The sequence below is a fragment of the Telopea speciosissima genome, chromosome 2, assembly GCF_018873765.1.
Source record: "Telopea speciosissima isolate NSW1024214 ecotype Mountain lineage chromosome 2, Tspe_v1, whole genome shotgun sequence".
NCBI lineage: Eukaryota > Viridiplantae > Streptophyta > Magnoliopsida > Proteales > Proteaceae > Telopea > Telopea speciosissima.
Window position 1 is genome coordinate 79,192,435 of NC_057917.1, and position 16,984 is coordinate 79,209,418.

The 16,984-nt window shown below is 38.5% G+C and overlaps 2 protein-coding genes and 1 long non-coding RNA gene across 3 annotated transcripts; 2 read left to right on the plus strand and 1 right to left on the minus strand.

Annotated features, from left to right (window-relative positions):
- Positions 1-1,238: 1,238 nt before the first annotated feature.
- On the plus strand, positions 1,239-10,979 carry LOC122651914 (mRNA cap guanine-N7 methyltransferase 1-like). Its single transcript, XM_043845484.1, has 13 exons — positions 1,239-1,371; positions 1,555-1,679; positions 1,907-1,975; positions 2,162-2,233; positions 3,321-3,422; positions 3,891-3,947; positions 6,817-6,955; positions 7,781-7,845; positions 7,944-7,994; positions 8,353-8,415; positions 9,787-9,910; positions 10,185-10,246; positions 10,769-10,979. The coding sequence occupies exons 1-13, from the start codon at positions 1,296-1,298 to the stop codon at positions 10,859-10,861; spliced, it is 1,098 nt and encodes a 365-aa protein (XP_043701419.1). The 5' UTR covers positions 1,239-1,295; the 3' UTR covers positions 10,862-10,979.
- LOC122651915 lies at positions 10,330-10,735 on the minus strand. The gene is made up of 2 exons (XR_006331532.1): positions 10,579-10,735; positions 10,330-10,431 (listed from the first exon to the last, which is right to left on the minus strand). It is a non-coding gene; the product is annotated as an uncharacterized LOC122651915 (long non-coding RNA).
- A 2,409-nt stretch (positions 10,980-13,388) lies between the features above and the next one.
- On the plus strand, positions 13,389-16,538 carry LOC122651913 (pentatricopeptide repeat-containing protein At4g21300). Its single transcript, XM_043845483.1, has one exon. The coding sequence runs from the start codon at positions 13,480-13,482 to the stop codon at positions 16,078-16,080; it is 2,601 nt and encodes an 866-aa protein (XP_043701418.1). The 5' UTR covers positions 13,389-13,479; the 3' UTR covers positions 16,081-16,538.
- Positions 16,539-16,984: the final 446 nt, after the last annotated feature.

Genomic DNA, 16,984 nt, shown 5'->3' on the forward strand with positions numbered 1-16,984 from the left:
CCAGGCTGCTCGGAGATCACCTGTGAGTTTTGCCCAATCAAAATACAATAGTAAAACATCATTTGCATAATAACGGTATTTTTGATAATTGAGATTTTAGTCTTACATCAACCATGAATAAGCAATGAAATGATGTTTTGTCTTTTCTATGATTGTATTTTATGAATGTTCTGTATAATCCTCATGGTTACACCAATTTTTATTTGTCTTCTCTTCATGACACTATCATTCCTCTTGACTATATGAGCCATGAAAATGAATCATGAGGAATGCTTCTCGTATGTCTATTGGCTTGACATGAGATATGCCAATACACACCAACAACTTGTAGATTCCTTCATAAACAATAAAGGCAAATAGGGGAGCATGAGTTGGGTTCACGTTCATGCATGTAAACGATGAGAACAACCGTTCAGATGGAATCCACTCCACGTGGGTCTCATAGGGTGGATTCCATCTGAATGACTCTCAGCCATTTCGTATGTTCACGTGCGTGAACATGAACCTAACTCGGAGAGCATAGCCTTTACGCTTGGGACCAATGAGAGCATGTGCGGCTGCATCAACAAGGCAGTCAGTAACCAGTACCACCTTTCATGGGAGTGGGCCGGTCATTTCATCCTCTTTTGTGTCCAGCATATGGCGCACACAATTAAAAAATAAAAATAAAAAAAATCATAGAATTTCAGCCCTAAAACACTACAATTGGTTTAAAATGATCCGCGTTTCGGCTTGTGAATCATACCATAAACAGCAACCCTGAAAATCAGTAAACTGATCAAAACATTAGCTGCTAGTTGCAACGAATTCAATTGAAAAGATTTCATATGATCAGGTAATGAATGCTTCATCACAACGAAGCTAGACCAGAGGCCAGAGGGCGGAAACAGCAATTTTTAACTGTGTTCCTGAATAGTAATTAATGCAGTGGTGTGTGTGTGAGAGTGAGCGAGAGAGAGAGAGACACATAGAGTGGTCTAAATTCCTATACCAATATGAAGAAGGGAAAGAACAATTTTCTTAAGCATCAGTAATTGTAACACACAGTTTTTTGAGATTTTCATACATGAGCCACAATCTCAGCTGCAATTAAAAGCAAAGTTCTTCCCACATTGAATAAGCCTTAGAAACCATTAGATTTTGCTCTTGTAAGACTCTCTGTTTTTGGTGAACCATAGGTAGACTTATATTTAACCTAACTATATAACCTATGTCCCTGGTTCTAATTATTCGAGCACTACAGATAACCTAAAAGGAGAATCGGACCTTTCTCGGGTGTGTTTTCTTCATTAAGGATGAAGCGTGGGTATGAAGCATCTGCTTCGACCTCTGTTGGTCCACCTCAATCAAAGCGCAGATTCGATACTCATGGTAAGTTTCGGCAAGATCCTTTTTTTCTTTCTTTCTCGCTTTCATTTAGTTCCTGGAAGTTTGTGTTGTTAATTGATCCCCCTGGTTTAGGTTTATCAGTTCGTTATGTGTTTTTGATCTTACAGACTCAAGGGTTTAATTATTTTATCATCCATGATAATGTTATTTACACCCATTTTTCAGAGGAGGATGAAAGCACAAAGAAACTTGCACGGAAGGTGGCCGACCATTACAGTGCAAGGACAAATCAAACTCTAGAGGATCGAGAAGCAAGTCCTATCATTCATTTGAAGAAATTAAACAATTGGGTAGCGTTGCTTTGCTCTTCTCATCCATAACTGCCTCCTCTTATTACTTCTTTTCTTTCCGGTTTTCCCTTTTGATTTCACTGAATTAAGTGAAGGAAAAGTTCAATCTTTCATCACATTCTTCCTGGTTTAGGCTTTAGATTAGAAAATCCCTACCACCAATCTGCATCATAAAGAAACATATTTTTGATTTGATTTCTCTTTTATTTCAATTATTATTAAAACAGATTAAAAGTGTTCTCATTCAGCTGTATGCTCGCCGAGGAGATTCTGTTCTAGATCTTGCTTGTGGCAAGGTAAAAATTTGGTTTCTTCACTCTTGATTTTCCATTTCTTTGGCTGTCATGAATGCTTGACTGTTATCTGCTGGGAGTATGTTTGGCATGTTGGGCTTTTTAGAACTTTGAAGCAATAGTTGTGGCCATTTTTGCCCTTTCTGAACCTATCAATTTTCATTATCTGTTGTTTATATTTTCACTCAGGGTGGTGATTTGATCAAATGGGACAAGGCGAAAGCTGGATATTATGTTGGCATTGATATAGCCGAAGGCTCGGTAAAGTGCTAAAATGCTTCTCTTTTATTTGGTTGAGTGTCTTTCTTCCTAGATGTTCACCAGACACCAATATGGCAATTAGGATAACTTGTCTGTTTTAAGCATTTGTTATTAGTATTTCGTATATTTGTTTTTGGAATTCTCTGATTTAATTTTCTGTATTCACTTTAATTCACTTGTGACTATATTGTTTTTCACAATATGTTCAATATCAAGTAAAAAATGTTCTTGACCTGAAGACTTGTCAGCAACTATAGGGTTTCACGGTTGAGTCCCAAATAAAGTAACGGAATAACTCAATTGGTTAATATTCCTTCTCTGTACTAGCTATGCAGAAAAAAAATCCTCTGTACTTGCTTGTAGAATCTGAAACTCTTTTAAGCCCCGAGGGCTTGAGAAAGTTTGCAAAAGACTCAGCAACTTGTGACAGCAATCTCTGTTAGATGTTGACCAAGTACATTGAGGGAGTACCCATCATTGTCAGTCTGAAATATGACGGCAGAATGGCAGATGGAGCCAAGCAGCCATTTTAATTATTAAAGCTAACCCATTATTGTCACTTGTAAATCCATTGCATCAGTTGATGCTTTCTGTGAAATTAAGATCATCACCACTAGTAAAGAGGGCCACCCGCCTGCCCTGTTTCCTGCCCTTCAATTCCAAAAATTTGAAACCCCTTCCACAATTCCTTTATCTCTTCTACAGCATAGTTAAACAGATGGATGCTATTTTACTATAATTGGGACACAATAATTTAATTTATAATTTTTTTCCTTCTCTGTTTGCACCCCTTCCTGAACTTCCAAAATAACCTTTTACATTCAATCGGTTTAAAGGATCATTGCCAGTTTCAGTGTTTCACTGATAAAATAAAAGTTATTTTGTTTAGTTCCTTTAATATGCATATTATTATTCCCCAGTCAGGCAGTTTAGCTGAGTCATTAAAACCTTATTATTGGTTCCCTTCAAATACATGATATGTTGCGATGTCAAGTCTTTTATCACCATTATACTTTACAAATTATGCTGGTAGATTTTTTCTGTTCTCACTGACCTGCTCTTTGTCTTAAAACAATTGTATGAACAGATAGAAGACTGTCGCACACGATATAATGGTGATGCAGATCACCACCAACGACGCAAGAAGTTTACCTTCCCTGCACGGCTTATCTGTGGAGATTGTTTCGAGGTAACTGCTATTATCTATCGCCGTTGCGTCTTATAGTTTCAAATCATCTTATCTGATAGTTGCAATTGGACCATAATGTTTCCTCATAACCTCTGATCCCTAGTTTAGTGTTTTCTTCTCCTTAAGGTTTTACAACGGCATTTCATGGAGAGTGCATATGTTTTTTACTTGTCAACCTATTTTATGTTTGCATAGCTTGATTAAATGAGTACCAACAAAATTTCTTTCAAATTTGCAGATACTAGATAGCTTGATTTAAATGAGTACCAACAAAGTTTCTTTCACATTTGCAGATACTAGATACTGTCTTATTGTACATAATGGCTTTGGAATGATTAGGTTAGAATTGCCTTTAAGCTGTCTGATCATGCTAAAATCTTTTTTACTTTATAGTTAGTATTATATATACATCATTATGATATACCAGTAAGGTAATTTCCAGATCCACCTGGTGCTGATGAATTTCAGGTACGCTTGGATAAAGTTCTGGAAGATGATGCACCATTTGATTTATGTAGCTGTCAGGTGAATGGAAAATTTGATTTATTTAAAGTTGCAAGTGTTTTGTTTAGTGGTCTTTCTGTCTTGGTTTTGATCTTATTGTTTATGTTTTTCATTTCTTGATGAGGACTAACACATTATTCTTCTGGGGGGGGGGGGGAGGGTAAACTTTTGGTGGTGATTGAATTATTGAGAATCTAATCATCTCTACCTCTCCGTTTTCTTGTGTTTTCCTTTTATCTCTTGCTTTGATGATTTAAAACATCAAGTTCATCAATTTGGACGGTAAACCATAGTACTCATTTGAACGTTGGTGCTGAAAACTATGAAATGCATAGGGTCTATTCTTTGAAATTTAGTGGGGAAAGTTCACAATTGCAATTCTCTGAACAACTGGATGCTTAGTGGAATACGTTTGTCACTTCTGGTTGCTACCAGATAACCATCGGAGTCTATTCCTGGGATACACATAATGAAAGAAAACAAATGTAAGAATAGAGTTTAAAGCTGTGATCAGGAAAGACTTAAGGATTTATTGGGGTCAATCTGAGTGAGTATAGGATCCTAGAGATAGCTACTCAATTAGAGTTTTTTTCCTTTTTCCCTTTTTAATGCCTGAAATTGAGAAGTGGTCCATGGATGAGAAGATTGATGTGGAGATCAGGATAAATAAGAACGCTTTCAGACAAAATCTCATAAAAGGCGGATCCTCTGCTGAAGTTCCAAAGAAAGGAGGTAGCTGGGTGATAGATTGCTGAATCATCTATACAATAGGACTTCTTTAGGCCTAATGATTAGAATTAAAACTTCAGCATAGATCCAATGACCACTTTCTTGGTTGTGTCTTAGTGATCTTTAGGCTTTATGGCTATTATCGCTTAAAGATATTCTTCAAGAACTGAAGATTCAACTCAAGAAGCTATAAGAGCACCTCTTATATTCTCTCCCCGCTCCCCCCCTCCACCCCAAAGAAATGGCGTGCTAAATAAACTTAAGGATAGTTCAATTGAACAATATCTCTAAACATATAATTCTCTATGAAACTTGACTAGTAGGACCATCGTCCATAACTTATTTGTAGAGAGAAGAAGGGATTCTTTTCCTCCTGCTTTGAGTCTTTGACTCGAGAACTTTCTATGATGTAGTGGCATTAGAGTGGCTGTACAAATATGAGACTTTGGAAAACAAAGACTGAGAATCCAGCCAAAATCCCAAGGTGATGGGCTCAATATTAGGCCCATACGAAGGTCCAAAGTGTCGGTTAGTCGAATGGAGTCTTTTAGTTAATTGTCAGGGGTATTCTTTTAATTTTTTTTATCTTCTAAATTTTGTTGCTGTTAGCTGGGTCGCTGGTCAATCTTAGAGTTAGTAGTTTCTAATGTTAGGACTTTTTTTCATTTGGAAAGTAAGAGTTTTAGTTTATTCTGTTTCTGTTCTTGATCACTTTGTCTTTTCATGTTTAAAGACACTCGTATTTATATCCATGTAATCTCCATCGATTAATTCAATGGAATCAAATTATTTTTGAAAGAGTTTGTGTGAGTGGAAACCTCTTCCTCTCTCCCCTTCCCATCGATCTCTATCCTTTTTCTTTCCTCTGTTTCTTCTGTCTCTTCCCTTCGATCCAATCTCTTCCCCTCCCTTGCGCAACTCAGTCTCTCCTATTGTCTCTCCTTATTTCTCTCTTTCTTCCTCCCTTTGATACTCCGTTTCTCCTTCTCTTCTTGGCCTTCACAGGTACTGAACCAGCAGTAGATATCATTCATAGTTTTACTGTTTCTGCTACAACCAGTAATTTAAATCCACAAGTAATCAGGTCTGTGAACTGCTCTCTGTTTTCTATAATCTGTTATTTTGTTAATTCAGATCTGTCTTCACAGGTTTCTTTTAATGTTACATGTCTGATTCCTGAATGTTAATCTGTCAGTTTCTGCCATTAGTTATTTTCTGTTGTTCTCTTTCAGTTATGTTTCTTTCTTATACCAATAGCCTGTTATCTTGATATTCAGTTTTTTTTCTTAATTCTGCTCTCTTTTAATTGCTCTGGTCTAGTATTACAGGGCTTACCTTTTCTTTTCCCAAATTCATTCCATTAATTCAATTGAGCACCTTTAAACTTGGGCCTGTTAGCAGCTAATTAACCCTAGATTATGATTAGGATTTCAAGGCTTGCATTATTCTAACTCCTGAATTTAGACATCTTTACTTAAATTTCTGATCATGACTGTTGGAAATACAATGAAGCTATTATTAATCAACTTTCCTAAACCCATGAAGACTCATTAGTAAGTGCAAATTAAGAAAGACATGATTTCAGTTAGAAGACCTTGTTGTCTCATGAGTAATCTTATTTTTCCGCCCAATGTGTGAGGCTATTGGCCTGGTCCTTGTTGACTTCCTTTATTGGTATTTCAAGGTTGATCATGTAGGCCCACGAAAGACTGGGCTGGGCTACAACAGTATATGCTTCCTAAATAGATAAAACTGTGGTTGTAACTGTGCTGGATTGAGTTTTGCCGGTTTGGCTTGGATTGAGCTTAAGGGACTTGAGTGGGGCTCATTCTCATTAAGAAACGGTTCACTAGTCTTCGGCTCAATTCAGCTTAGTCCTCCTTAAGCTCACTTTCTTAGTTGGCCTCGACAACCCCATTTGGAACCATTCAAGTTTCACAGTACAAAGCCCAATTATTAAGATTGAAGTGGAAATTATGTAGTAATTTCATAATATTTGATCCCTTTAAAAACCAACTTGATTAAGTCATCTTGGTGCCATGTTGTTTATTAGTGCACTATGCAATGTGCCAACATGGTTCTCCGGAGTTTCTTTAAATTTTTTGTGTGGATATATTGTTATTAAATAATTAAAGCATCAAACAATATGAAATTTTTGCAGTTTGCCATGCACTACTCGTGGTCTACAGAGGCACGTGCACGGCGAGCATTGGCCAATGTATCAGCATTACTGCGTCCAGGTGGCATCTTCATTGGAACAATGCCAGATGCAAATGTTATCATCAAAAAGCTTAGGGAAGGTATTCTGATTTGGGATGTAGCACTTCCCTACTAGGGTGGTTTTTTTTTTTTTTTCATTGACATGGTTGAGAGAAGTGTTCTTTGTTTATTGACAACATGAGAAATTGGTCTATATTTTGTTTCTCTAATTTTGGCCACTCAGTGACATTTTGTGTAGTACTGGCTTTCTGGTCCAGATAAACTTTTTGGTTCTATACTTCTGTATGTTTCTTTTTTAACTGGTTTAAAATAGTTTTTTTCTTTACATTTATTTCAGAAGAAATTCAATATCATAGGGAGGCCTTATAGGAAAATGTTTTGCTTGATATATTGTACTGTGGTAGAACATCAAAGTCTGGTGGTATTCTGGGAAATGGGGTTATCTTTGTAGTCAACATAGTAGATCAAGAAAGCCTTGTTCACTAATCGAAAGAAAGTAAATAAAAGCAATTGATGTTATCCATGATTACTCGTATTGATGAACTTAATCATTGCTGTAATTTTTTTTTTAAATACTTCTAGTAAATGACTTTAGATGTTAGTGAAGTTACTAGCGAAGAGATATGTAAGTTACTACTGAATTACTAGAGGATCAAATCCTTGTAAAAGGTTGGTCAGATCTGATCAAGCTTTAATTGTTTCCTGAATTGTTCTAGTATTAGTGAACTGTTTGTATCCTTTCAGAAGTTAGAAGTTCTTGTTCTGTCTTTTGGTTTCATGCTCGTCATGTGATTTGTTTTCAATATTTGCTATTTTACCTAAAGTTGACTGTTTGGGATGTTTGGGATGACGGACTATTTTTATCATTTTTAACAGCCAATGTTTTTTCCATCTTGATTATGCAGTGGAAGGGCTTGCATTTGGGAACAGTGTATATTGGATTCATTTTGATGATGAATACGCTCAAAAGGTGAGCTCTCTTTTATTTTTTAGTTTGTCATGATATGGTAAAATGAATATGTGTGCTTATTTAGGTTCCTTGCTAATTTGTATTTTTGTGTGGCTCAGAAATTTAAATCTTCTAGCCCTTTCGGTATCAAGTACAAATTCCATTTAGAGGTACGATCTATCTTATTGAGTAACTTTTCTCCAAACTGCTGCTAATCTTGGGTTTGTTGCGGACATGAATTTCATCAATAAAATGTTTGCTAAAAAACTTGTTTTTCGAAATGATGATAGTGACCTAACTCTCTAACTTAAGCCTGCTTTGATGGTTGAGCCTTTTGAATTTGAAAACCAGAAAATTTTTCCATATTGTGGGCAGTATTCTGGAGTTTCTTTGTTTGTGGTACTGTCTTTAAATTATCACATGTTTAACTCTCTTTTTTTTCTTTTTCTGTTTTATCCTTTCAACTTTGGCTGTCGGTTGTTTGCTGTGTCATTTTTTGTTTTTGAGATCATTCGAAATTTTTTGCAGGATGCAGTTGATTGTCCGGAATGGATTGTTCCTTTCCATGTCTTCAAATCGTTGGCAGAGGAGGTTTGAATTTTGTTTTGATTCTCTCTCTCTCTCTCATCACCCCAAGGGATTCCAGTAGTACATTTGTATGAACCATAGCCCTTACCTATCAGAGTAGGTTGCTTTTTGTTCTTTTCCAATGTATAGGATCAGATGTAGGTCTTAGGCAAAGGAGATAACTCACTATATACCGCCATCATCTAATGGCTGAGTCAAGAGTTGTGAGCCAAATCAGAGAATAGGAAGTGGTTACTAAAAATTAAGGCTTACAAACAACCCAAGCCGATAGGACCAGTGGATGACACCACAACTCAGGTTGAAGGGAGGGCTTCCAAGGTGGTCTAATACTTCAAAAGATCCCAATGATCTGATGGCAAGATGTGGTGATAACACCCTAGGCCTGAAATTAGAAACTAAGAGAGAAATGACCACTCACAAACTAGAATGAAATCCAGCCACTGGATGTGGTTGAAACTGATATCGAAGGAAGGTCCCAATGTTGGGACTACACTCTCCAAATACTAGCTGATTCTGTCGGCCAGAATGAGAGTTAATGGGGTCTTAGATTTGCTGCAATAGCTCCAACAGAACAGGTGCTGCCGGCTAAAGTTTATGCCACAGTCTTTGCTCTTGGTACTGGTTTGATAAGATTAAACACTTCAACTCTTTGAACAGCAAACAACAGCACTGATTCAGCAATTATCAATGCCTCACAGAACAGAGATTGTAGCAATAACAAAATAGAAACAAAAGCACTGAAGAAGGGAGGGATAAGGGGAATATGACCAAGGCCTCTCACCTATGGCCTTGATCAGTCTCTCACTAACCACGATGGAGTCTAACCAACCAGTGTTTCTTACAGCAAGCTAGGGCACAAAGCCAAATCAATCTTCATTCATAAATTGTGCGTATAGGCACTAAGACCCTCACAATATACAGATGGTTGTAGCAACATCTAGAAAGAAAATTAGAAAATAGAAAGTGAGAAAAGAGGCATGGCCACACATGTAGTGGATGCCTTGTACAATAAGAAACTGAAATAAAAAGAAATATGTAATAATATCCAAGTAGTATGTACTAAATACTTATATTAGAAACTACTTAACACCCCAATGATTCTGGTTTTTAGAGAACCATTAACACACCATGGGCTTGGTCTGGCCTGAACCTAAAGGTCCAGTTGAAGAACCATAGGCATGAGTGTAAGTATGGGCCTGGTTCTTCTTAAGCCTACGGCTGTAGTACTTGTGGTAATGCTTGTCTACATCACATGTTCACAGAAAACAAAGTTTGGATGGATTTGGGGATGTTTTTGGTATAAAATGAGCCTGAATTTGTTGATTTAATTGCCCTCCAGACTGCCTAATTGACAACCATATTTGGGCTTTACAGTATGATCTGGAGCTTGTTTTCGTGAAGAACTCCCATGAATTTGTGGATGAGTATTTGAAGAAACCGGAATTTGCTGACCTTATGCGGAGGCTTGGTGCCTTGGGCGATGGAAACCAGGACCTAAGTGAGTCTATTTGCTCTCTTTTCTTCTGCATCTCTTTCTTTCTCGTGCTTCGCTTTTCATAAAGCAAACCACTTTTTGCTTCAGACTTGTGTTCCTGATAGTGCTGATGGAGGTTGGAACATTTTATTTTCTTTATCTAGTTCAAGTTTTATGAAGCCCCTCAACTTTGTTGTTTTGGTACTCTGGAAACAGTAATAAATACTTCAGTTATATCAATTATAGGGTGTTTTTCCTTTACCTTGTTAGTCATGCTCTGTAATGTGCTTATGTGCAGGCACACTATCAGAGGATGAGTGGGAAGTTGTTTACTTGTATTTGGCATTTGTCTTGAGAAAGGTAATGAAATTTCCATAGCTTAACGTATGTGTATAGATGTTGGATAATTTCCTCCTGTTTACTCAATATAACTTTTATGCTACTACTGTATTTGGAATAAGTGGGATTTGATTTCTTTTACATTAAGAAAACTATATCATTTGACATGTGTGATCTTTGAATACGCTGACTCGATGCATAATTATCTGATCATAGACCTCTCTGAATGATTGGAATAGGGATGTAGTTCTTTACATAGAGGCCAAAAATAATTGCCCTATTATTTTGATAAGCTGGGTATTTGATTTTTCGACAAATCAATTATAGAATATTATTGGTAGGGTTTGAGCTACTGCAGTGAGCATGTTTTGAACGATGTGGACTCTCTGCGATTTGTATTGTTTGGATCTCAAAAAAGTGAAACACCACTTAATTTGATATATCTTAAGTTTTGTATGTTTCTCTCTTCCTTCCCCCCCCCCCCCTCTTTCTATGATCTTTGGATGTATAAGCTGAAATTCAAATTTCTATGAGCAATCTCAGCGAGGCCAACCAGATGGCAACCGGAGGAGCAACAATAATAAAGGAAACAGAGGGGAGATGCAGATATCGAGGGAAGACATCATGCACATTTAACAGTGGGGTGCGAGGGAGAAGGTGCCAAGTTTGATCCCAGAGATCTTCATTGCAAAATATGGGAATGAGGAGAGAAGGGCCACATGAATAGTTGATGCATACCCATGATGAAAAAGAAGAAAAGAAAAGGAAAAACAAAATAAGGAAAAAGAAACAAAAGAACCTGCACTTTGGAGAGGGGGATCAAATTTGTTATTCAATTTTGTAGAATCTCAATATCTCTTGTAATTACAAGTAACGTTTTGGTTCTTTCTATTTATATTTCTACGCTTTAAAAACTCCGAAACAGAGATGGGATCGGCCTTTATCAATTCTGATTCAGATTGGATCGAAATTGGTCGAAACTCTAGAAAATGGAATCGAGTAAAAGAAGCACAGATTTCCATATTTGATTTTTAGGGTTTTTTTATTCGAAAGTCTTGTAATTCTAACTAGAAGTCGACAATAGGTGAGTTTCATTGATTTTCTGCCCTTATAGTAGCTAAAAGGAGAAAATGACAAAAAAAGAGGGAGTTCTGTGGTGCATTCATGGCCGATTCTAAATATGTTTCTTTGAATGAGAAGGGGGGTTGGGTTGGTGGAATTGAATTTGTTGATTCGATTCAAATCCGCTGATTCCGTTGATTTTGATCTGATATATTTTTAAGGGTGATGTTCTCTACCCAGAAATGTAGGTTGCGTCCAGACACATGGGGTGGAATGTGATGGTCATTTTGGCCATTTAGAGGATGGGATGGTCATTTCACCAGATCATCATTCCATGTGGTCTATTAAGTGGTCAATGCATGTAAGCTTTTATGGGTGGACCGACCACAAGAAACTTTACGGATTTGGTTCTCCTCCAGCTCACTCCAATCGTGGCGGGAGCTGGAGGGTCCAGCGCTCAGAAACCATCCCAAAAACAAGGGTGGGTTGGTCATTTCACAGGTGGGCCCAGATGGGACCCACCTGTGAAATGACACCTGGCCCCCACCTGTGAAATGACCAGCCCACCCCTGTTTTTACCGTCGTTTAGCAGGCTGGACCCTCTAGGCCTCCAGCTCCCACCACGGCTGGAGGAAATCCATTTCCGAAACTTTACATAAATATTAGAGGAAAGGGGGAGTAACATGCGGTTGGGGTGAGGGCTTCTCCGACTTGATGTCGCCCTGGCCATCGCCGCCGCCGTCAAATGTATTCCTTCTTCATCTCGACCTTTTTCTACTACTACTGTTGCTGATGTGGCGGTGGCTGTTGTTGCTGGGATAAGCTGTTGCTTCTAGTGGGGGTGGCTGCTGCTACTGTTGTTATTCAATGTCAAATTATCTCTGCTATATCAGTCTTCTTGACTGATACAGGTCGAAATGGTCTGATACAAAAATATATTTTTTCTTCCCCTTACCCATTTTGGCTTGTATCGTATTGAAGATTTGTATAGCAATATATGTCGGATTAATATGTATTCGAGAAAAAGAATGCTGCTCAATCGTGTGGCCCTAACACTAGCGCGAGGCCAATGAAGGGACACTCCAGGCATCGACTGGGGAAATTTTATTTTGTAGAAAGACAGGGCGGTCATTTCAAGGGGCTGTCTGTTCTTTTTTTTTAATCGTTGCAAGAAAAATACGCGTCAATTTCTGATAATTAGATATGGTTTTTTAGTGACGGAATTATTGCCTTCGCCTAAATATTAAAATGACACATGGCATTATTCTGATTATATGGTCTTTTAGTGACGGAATTATTACCATTTCAAAAGTAATAACCTGACACATGGCATTTTCTGATTGTATATGGTGCGCTCTTTTTTTCCTATATATTTGGTGAAGCTTGATCGAAGAAGTACTGTTCACTTTTCCCCAACTCCAGGCCAACCCTTGGCTCCTTTTAGTTGAACCCAGGCTTAGCTCAAGATCGGACATGGATATTGCAGCTCAGGTTCAGTCGTATCAGGTCGAACCTAATCCAACTTGGCCCTAATTAACCTTGATTGGACTTGGCTGGGCTGGGTTGACCTTGATTGATCCTAACAACCAAGGATTTATTTCACGGTATCGACACTGGTATCAATCGTCACCAATATTTATACCATTACATATCAGCTTTATCAGGTCGATATTGCTTCCAAAAACCTGTTTTTCACTTAAAATCTAGGGTTCGGGCCAATTTACCGATCCATTTTGGTATAGGACCGATATTGATTGATCGACACAGCCCCAAATTTTGTCGTTTCAGGGCTATGGAAGCCTGAGCAAGTCATGTTTTTTTGTCCACATGTACAATTATACATACATCATGATTTTTATTGTGTATGATTATATGATGGGAGAATGTTCTCTGTGCCGCAGCGCAGGCTGTGCCCAGACACATGAGGTCGGGTGCAATGACCACCCTATCCCCTAAGTGGCAGGCCCATGTGCCTGGCGCAGCGCAGCCTGTGCTGCGACACAGAGAACAACCCCTTATATGATATATATTTATAAATATCGGGCCAGGGTTGAGCCGGGCTAGCCCGGCCCTACCTCGGGCCTAGAAATATTAACAGTGATTGGCTTGGCAGATGGAAGGGCTGAGCTTCAGATTTTATAGCCTTCCAGAAATATTGAACTTGGGTGTCCATAGTTTCTGTGTATCAGTGTATGTTCAACATGACCCAGAAACACCTCTTCCCAATATATAGACGTTTTTGGTGCTTCACTGCATCTGGATTCAAGTCAGTTCATGTAAAGAGCAGAAGTATCTTAACATCGGCTCATAGTTCCATTGATTTTGATGGGTTCATCCCAGATTTTGATGAGGTTTTAGCAGGCAGGTTGGTATCGATTTTGCAGTCTTGTTCAAATGGTTCTGCTCTTAGACAAGGGCAGCAAGTGCATGCCCAGATCATCGTGAATGGAATTAGCAATGTGGGTCTGATGGGAACAAGGATTTTGGGTATGTATGTTCTTTGCAGCAGTTTTATAGATGCGAATAACGTATTTGTTCAGCTCCAGTGGCAGTATACATCAGCTTGGAATTGGATGATTAGAGGATTTACCATGGTGGGTCTGTTCAAATACGCTTTACTGATTTACTTCAAGATGTTAAGCTGTGGAATTCCACCTGATAAATATACTTTCCCCTATGTAATTAAGGCCTGTGGTAGTTTAGCTGCACTAAAATTGGGTAGACTGATTCACGAGACCATTCGTTTAATGGGTTATGAGATGGACGTCTTTGTGGGTAGTTCTTTAATCAAGTTATATGCCGAGAATGGTTCTATAGAAAATGCACGGCATTTGTTTGATAGAATGCCTGAAAAGGATTGTGTTTTGTGGAATGTGATGCTTAATGGGTATGTAAAAATTGGAGAATATGGAAAGGCTCTTGAGGTGTTTTGTAAAATGAGAAGCAATGAAACAAAACCCAACTCAGTAACATTCGCTTGTGTTTTGTCGATCTGTGCCTCAGAGGCAATGATTGAATATGGTACTCAATTACATGGGCTTGCCACTAGATATGGATTAGATTTAGATTCACCTCTGGCTAACACATTGGTGGCGATGTATTCGAAATGCCAGTGTTTATCTGATGCTCGTAAGTTGTTTGATTTGATGCCTCGTACTGATCTGGTAACTTGGAACGGAATGATTTCTGGCTATGTCCAAAATGGGTATATGACTGAAGCTCGGGATCTGTTCCGTGGTATGCTATCCTCTGGCATCAAACCAGACTCGATCACTTTTTCAAGTTTTCTTCCTTCAGTTTCTGACTCAGCCAGTCTGAAACAAGGTAAGGAGATTCAGGGTTATATCATAAGAAATGGTGTGTTTCTAGATGTATTTTTGAAGAGTGCACTTATCGATATATACTTCAAATGCAGGGATGTAGAGATGGCACGGAAGATTTTTGGGCATACAGACAATGTAGATGTTGTTATCTTCACAGCTATGATTTCAGGTTATGTTCTTAATGGGATGAGTGATGATGCTTTAGAGATTTTCCGATGGTTGCTAGGGGCACAAATGCAACCCAATTCAGTGACATTGGCAAGCATTTTACCAGCTTGTGCTGGTTTGGCTACTTTGAAGTTGGGGAAGGAGTTGCATGGCTACATTCTTAGGAATGGTCAGGAGGGAAAATGTTTTGTGGGAAGTGCACTTACTGATATGTATGCTAAATGTGGGAGATTAGATATTGCTTATCAAGTTTTTCATTCAATCTCTGGAAAAGATTCTATTTCATGGAACTCAATGATAACAAGCTGTTCTCAGAATGGCAAACCAGAAGAAGCCATTAGTCTTTTTCGCCAAATGGGCTTGGAAGGAGCTAAGTATGACTGCGTCACAATATCTGCTGCTCTTTCAGCTTGTGCTAATTTGCCAGCACTCCATTATGGCAAAGCGATCCATGGTTTCATGGTTAAAGGTTCATTGGGATTTGATCTCTTTGCTGAGAGTGCCCTGATCGACATGTATTCGAAATGCGGGGACCTGATTATTGCCCGCCGTGTATTTGACTCCATGCAAGTGAAGAATGAAGTCTCGTGGAATAGCATAATTGCTGCTTATGGGACCCATGGCCATTTCAAGGACTCACTTGATTTGTTCCATAAAATGTTGGATGAAGGAATTCAGGCAGACCATATCACTTTTCTTGCCATAATGTCTGCTTGTGGCCATGCTGGCCAGGTTGATGAAGGCTTCCGCTACTTCCACTATATGAGTGAGAGGTATGGAATCATGGCTCGGATGGAACATTATGCATGCATGGTTGATATGTTTGGGCGTGCTGGCCGTTTAGAAGAAGCATTTAGCATCATAAACAACATGCCTTTCAATCCAGATGCGGGTATTTGGGGAGCTTTGCTTGGATCTTGTCGGGTCCATGGGAATGTTGAACTAGCTGAAGTGGCTTCAAAACATCTTTTTGAGTTGGACCCACAAAATTCTGGATATTATGTATTATTATCAAATGTCCATGCTGATGCTGGTCAATGGGAGAGTGTTCTTAAAGTTCGAAGCTTGATGAAGGAAAGGGGGGTGCAAAAGTTACCAGGTTGCAGCTGGATTGAAGTCAACAGTGTCACACATATGTTTGTGGCTGCAGACAGCAGTCATCCACAGGCAACTGAGATTTATCTACTGTTGAAGATGCTCCTTCTAGAGCTGAGAAGAGAGGGTTATGTTCCGCAACCTTACCTTCCGCAGCACCCACAAACATTTGGTTCATGTGATCAGGTTAGATGTGCCTCGCTTTGAAGTCTGAATGTCTATTTTTACTCCATCAGATTGTCTCGAAGGCCATAAGGACTTTAGACCATTTTCGAAGTAATTGTGATTTACTGGTAAGATATAGCACATGGGCCAACATCCTGCTCAGAAACTGAGGCCTTACTCCATCTATAAATTGGTATGTATATGCCCACAAATCAAGGCTCTTGAATTGATAGTTCATAATGATGGAGTCATAATATCCCAACTGTCCAAGAGCCTCCCCAATGGGAAGATCTTAATCTTCGATCTGATATCTGTAAATTAATATACTGTTGTCTCATTTTTATGTAACAGTCAGATACAGGATCTGAATATTCATTTCTCTTGACCCTTAACCATCTGTGTAACATTTGTAATATGTTGTTTTTTTCAATTTTTATGTAACAGAAGAGTAAATCATAACAAATTCATGTGTCAAAGAGATTCATGTATTATTTGGCAGCTTAACCATCTGTAACATTTGTAATATGTTGTATTATTTCTTGTATTATTTCTCTCGAGCCTTAACCATCTGTGTAACATTCGTTATTCCTCTAATTTTTTTTTTCTCTCTTATCTAAAAAACAATAATCTATAAGCAACTCAAAATAAGCAATCCCATAAAAGCCTTGAACTTCATCAGTTGCATTATGTTTTTAGTTTACAAAGTTAACCGATACAACTATCTAATTGAAATGCACCACACACAGAGAAATGAAGCAATAGACCGCTCCTTAGTTGGACTACTGAAGAGGCATAATTTGACTTTTGTGAAAAGCCCAATTATGCGGCGAGCGAGACAACCTACCTCTGCCATGAACGCAATTGGAGCCTTTCCAAGGCAGGGCAGTACGCTCTGCTCTCTCGTGACCCCTACTCTAATCAAAATACTAAAGGCCCCTACTGAAGA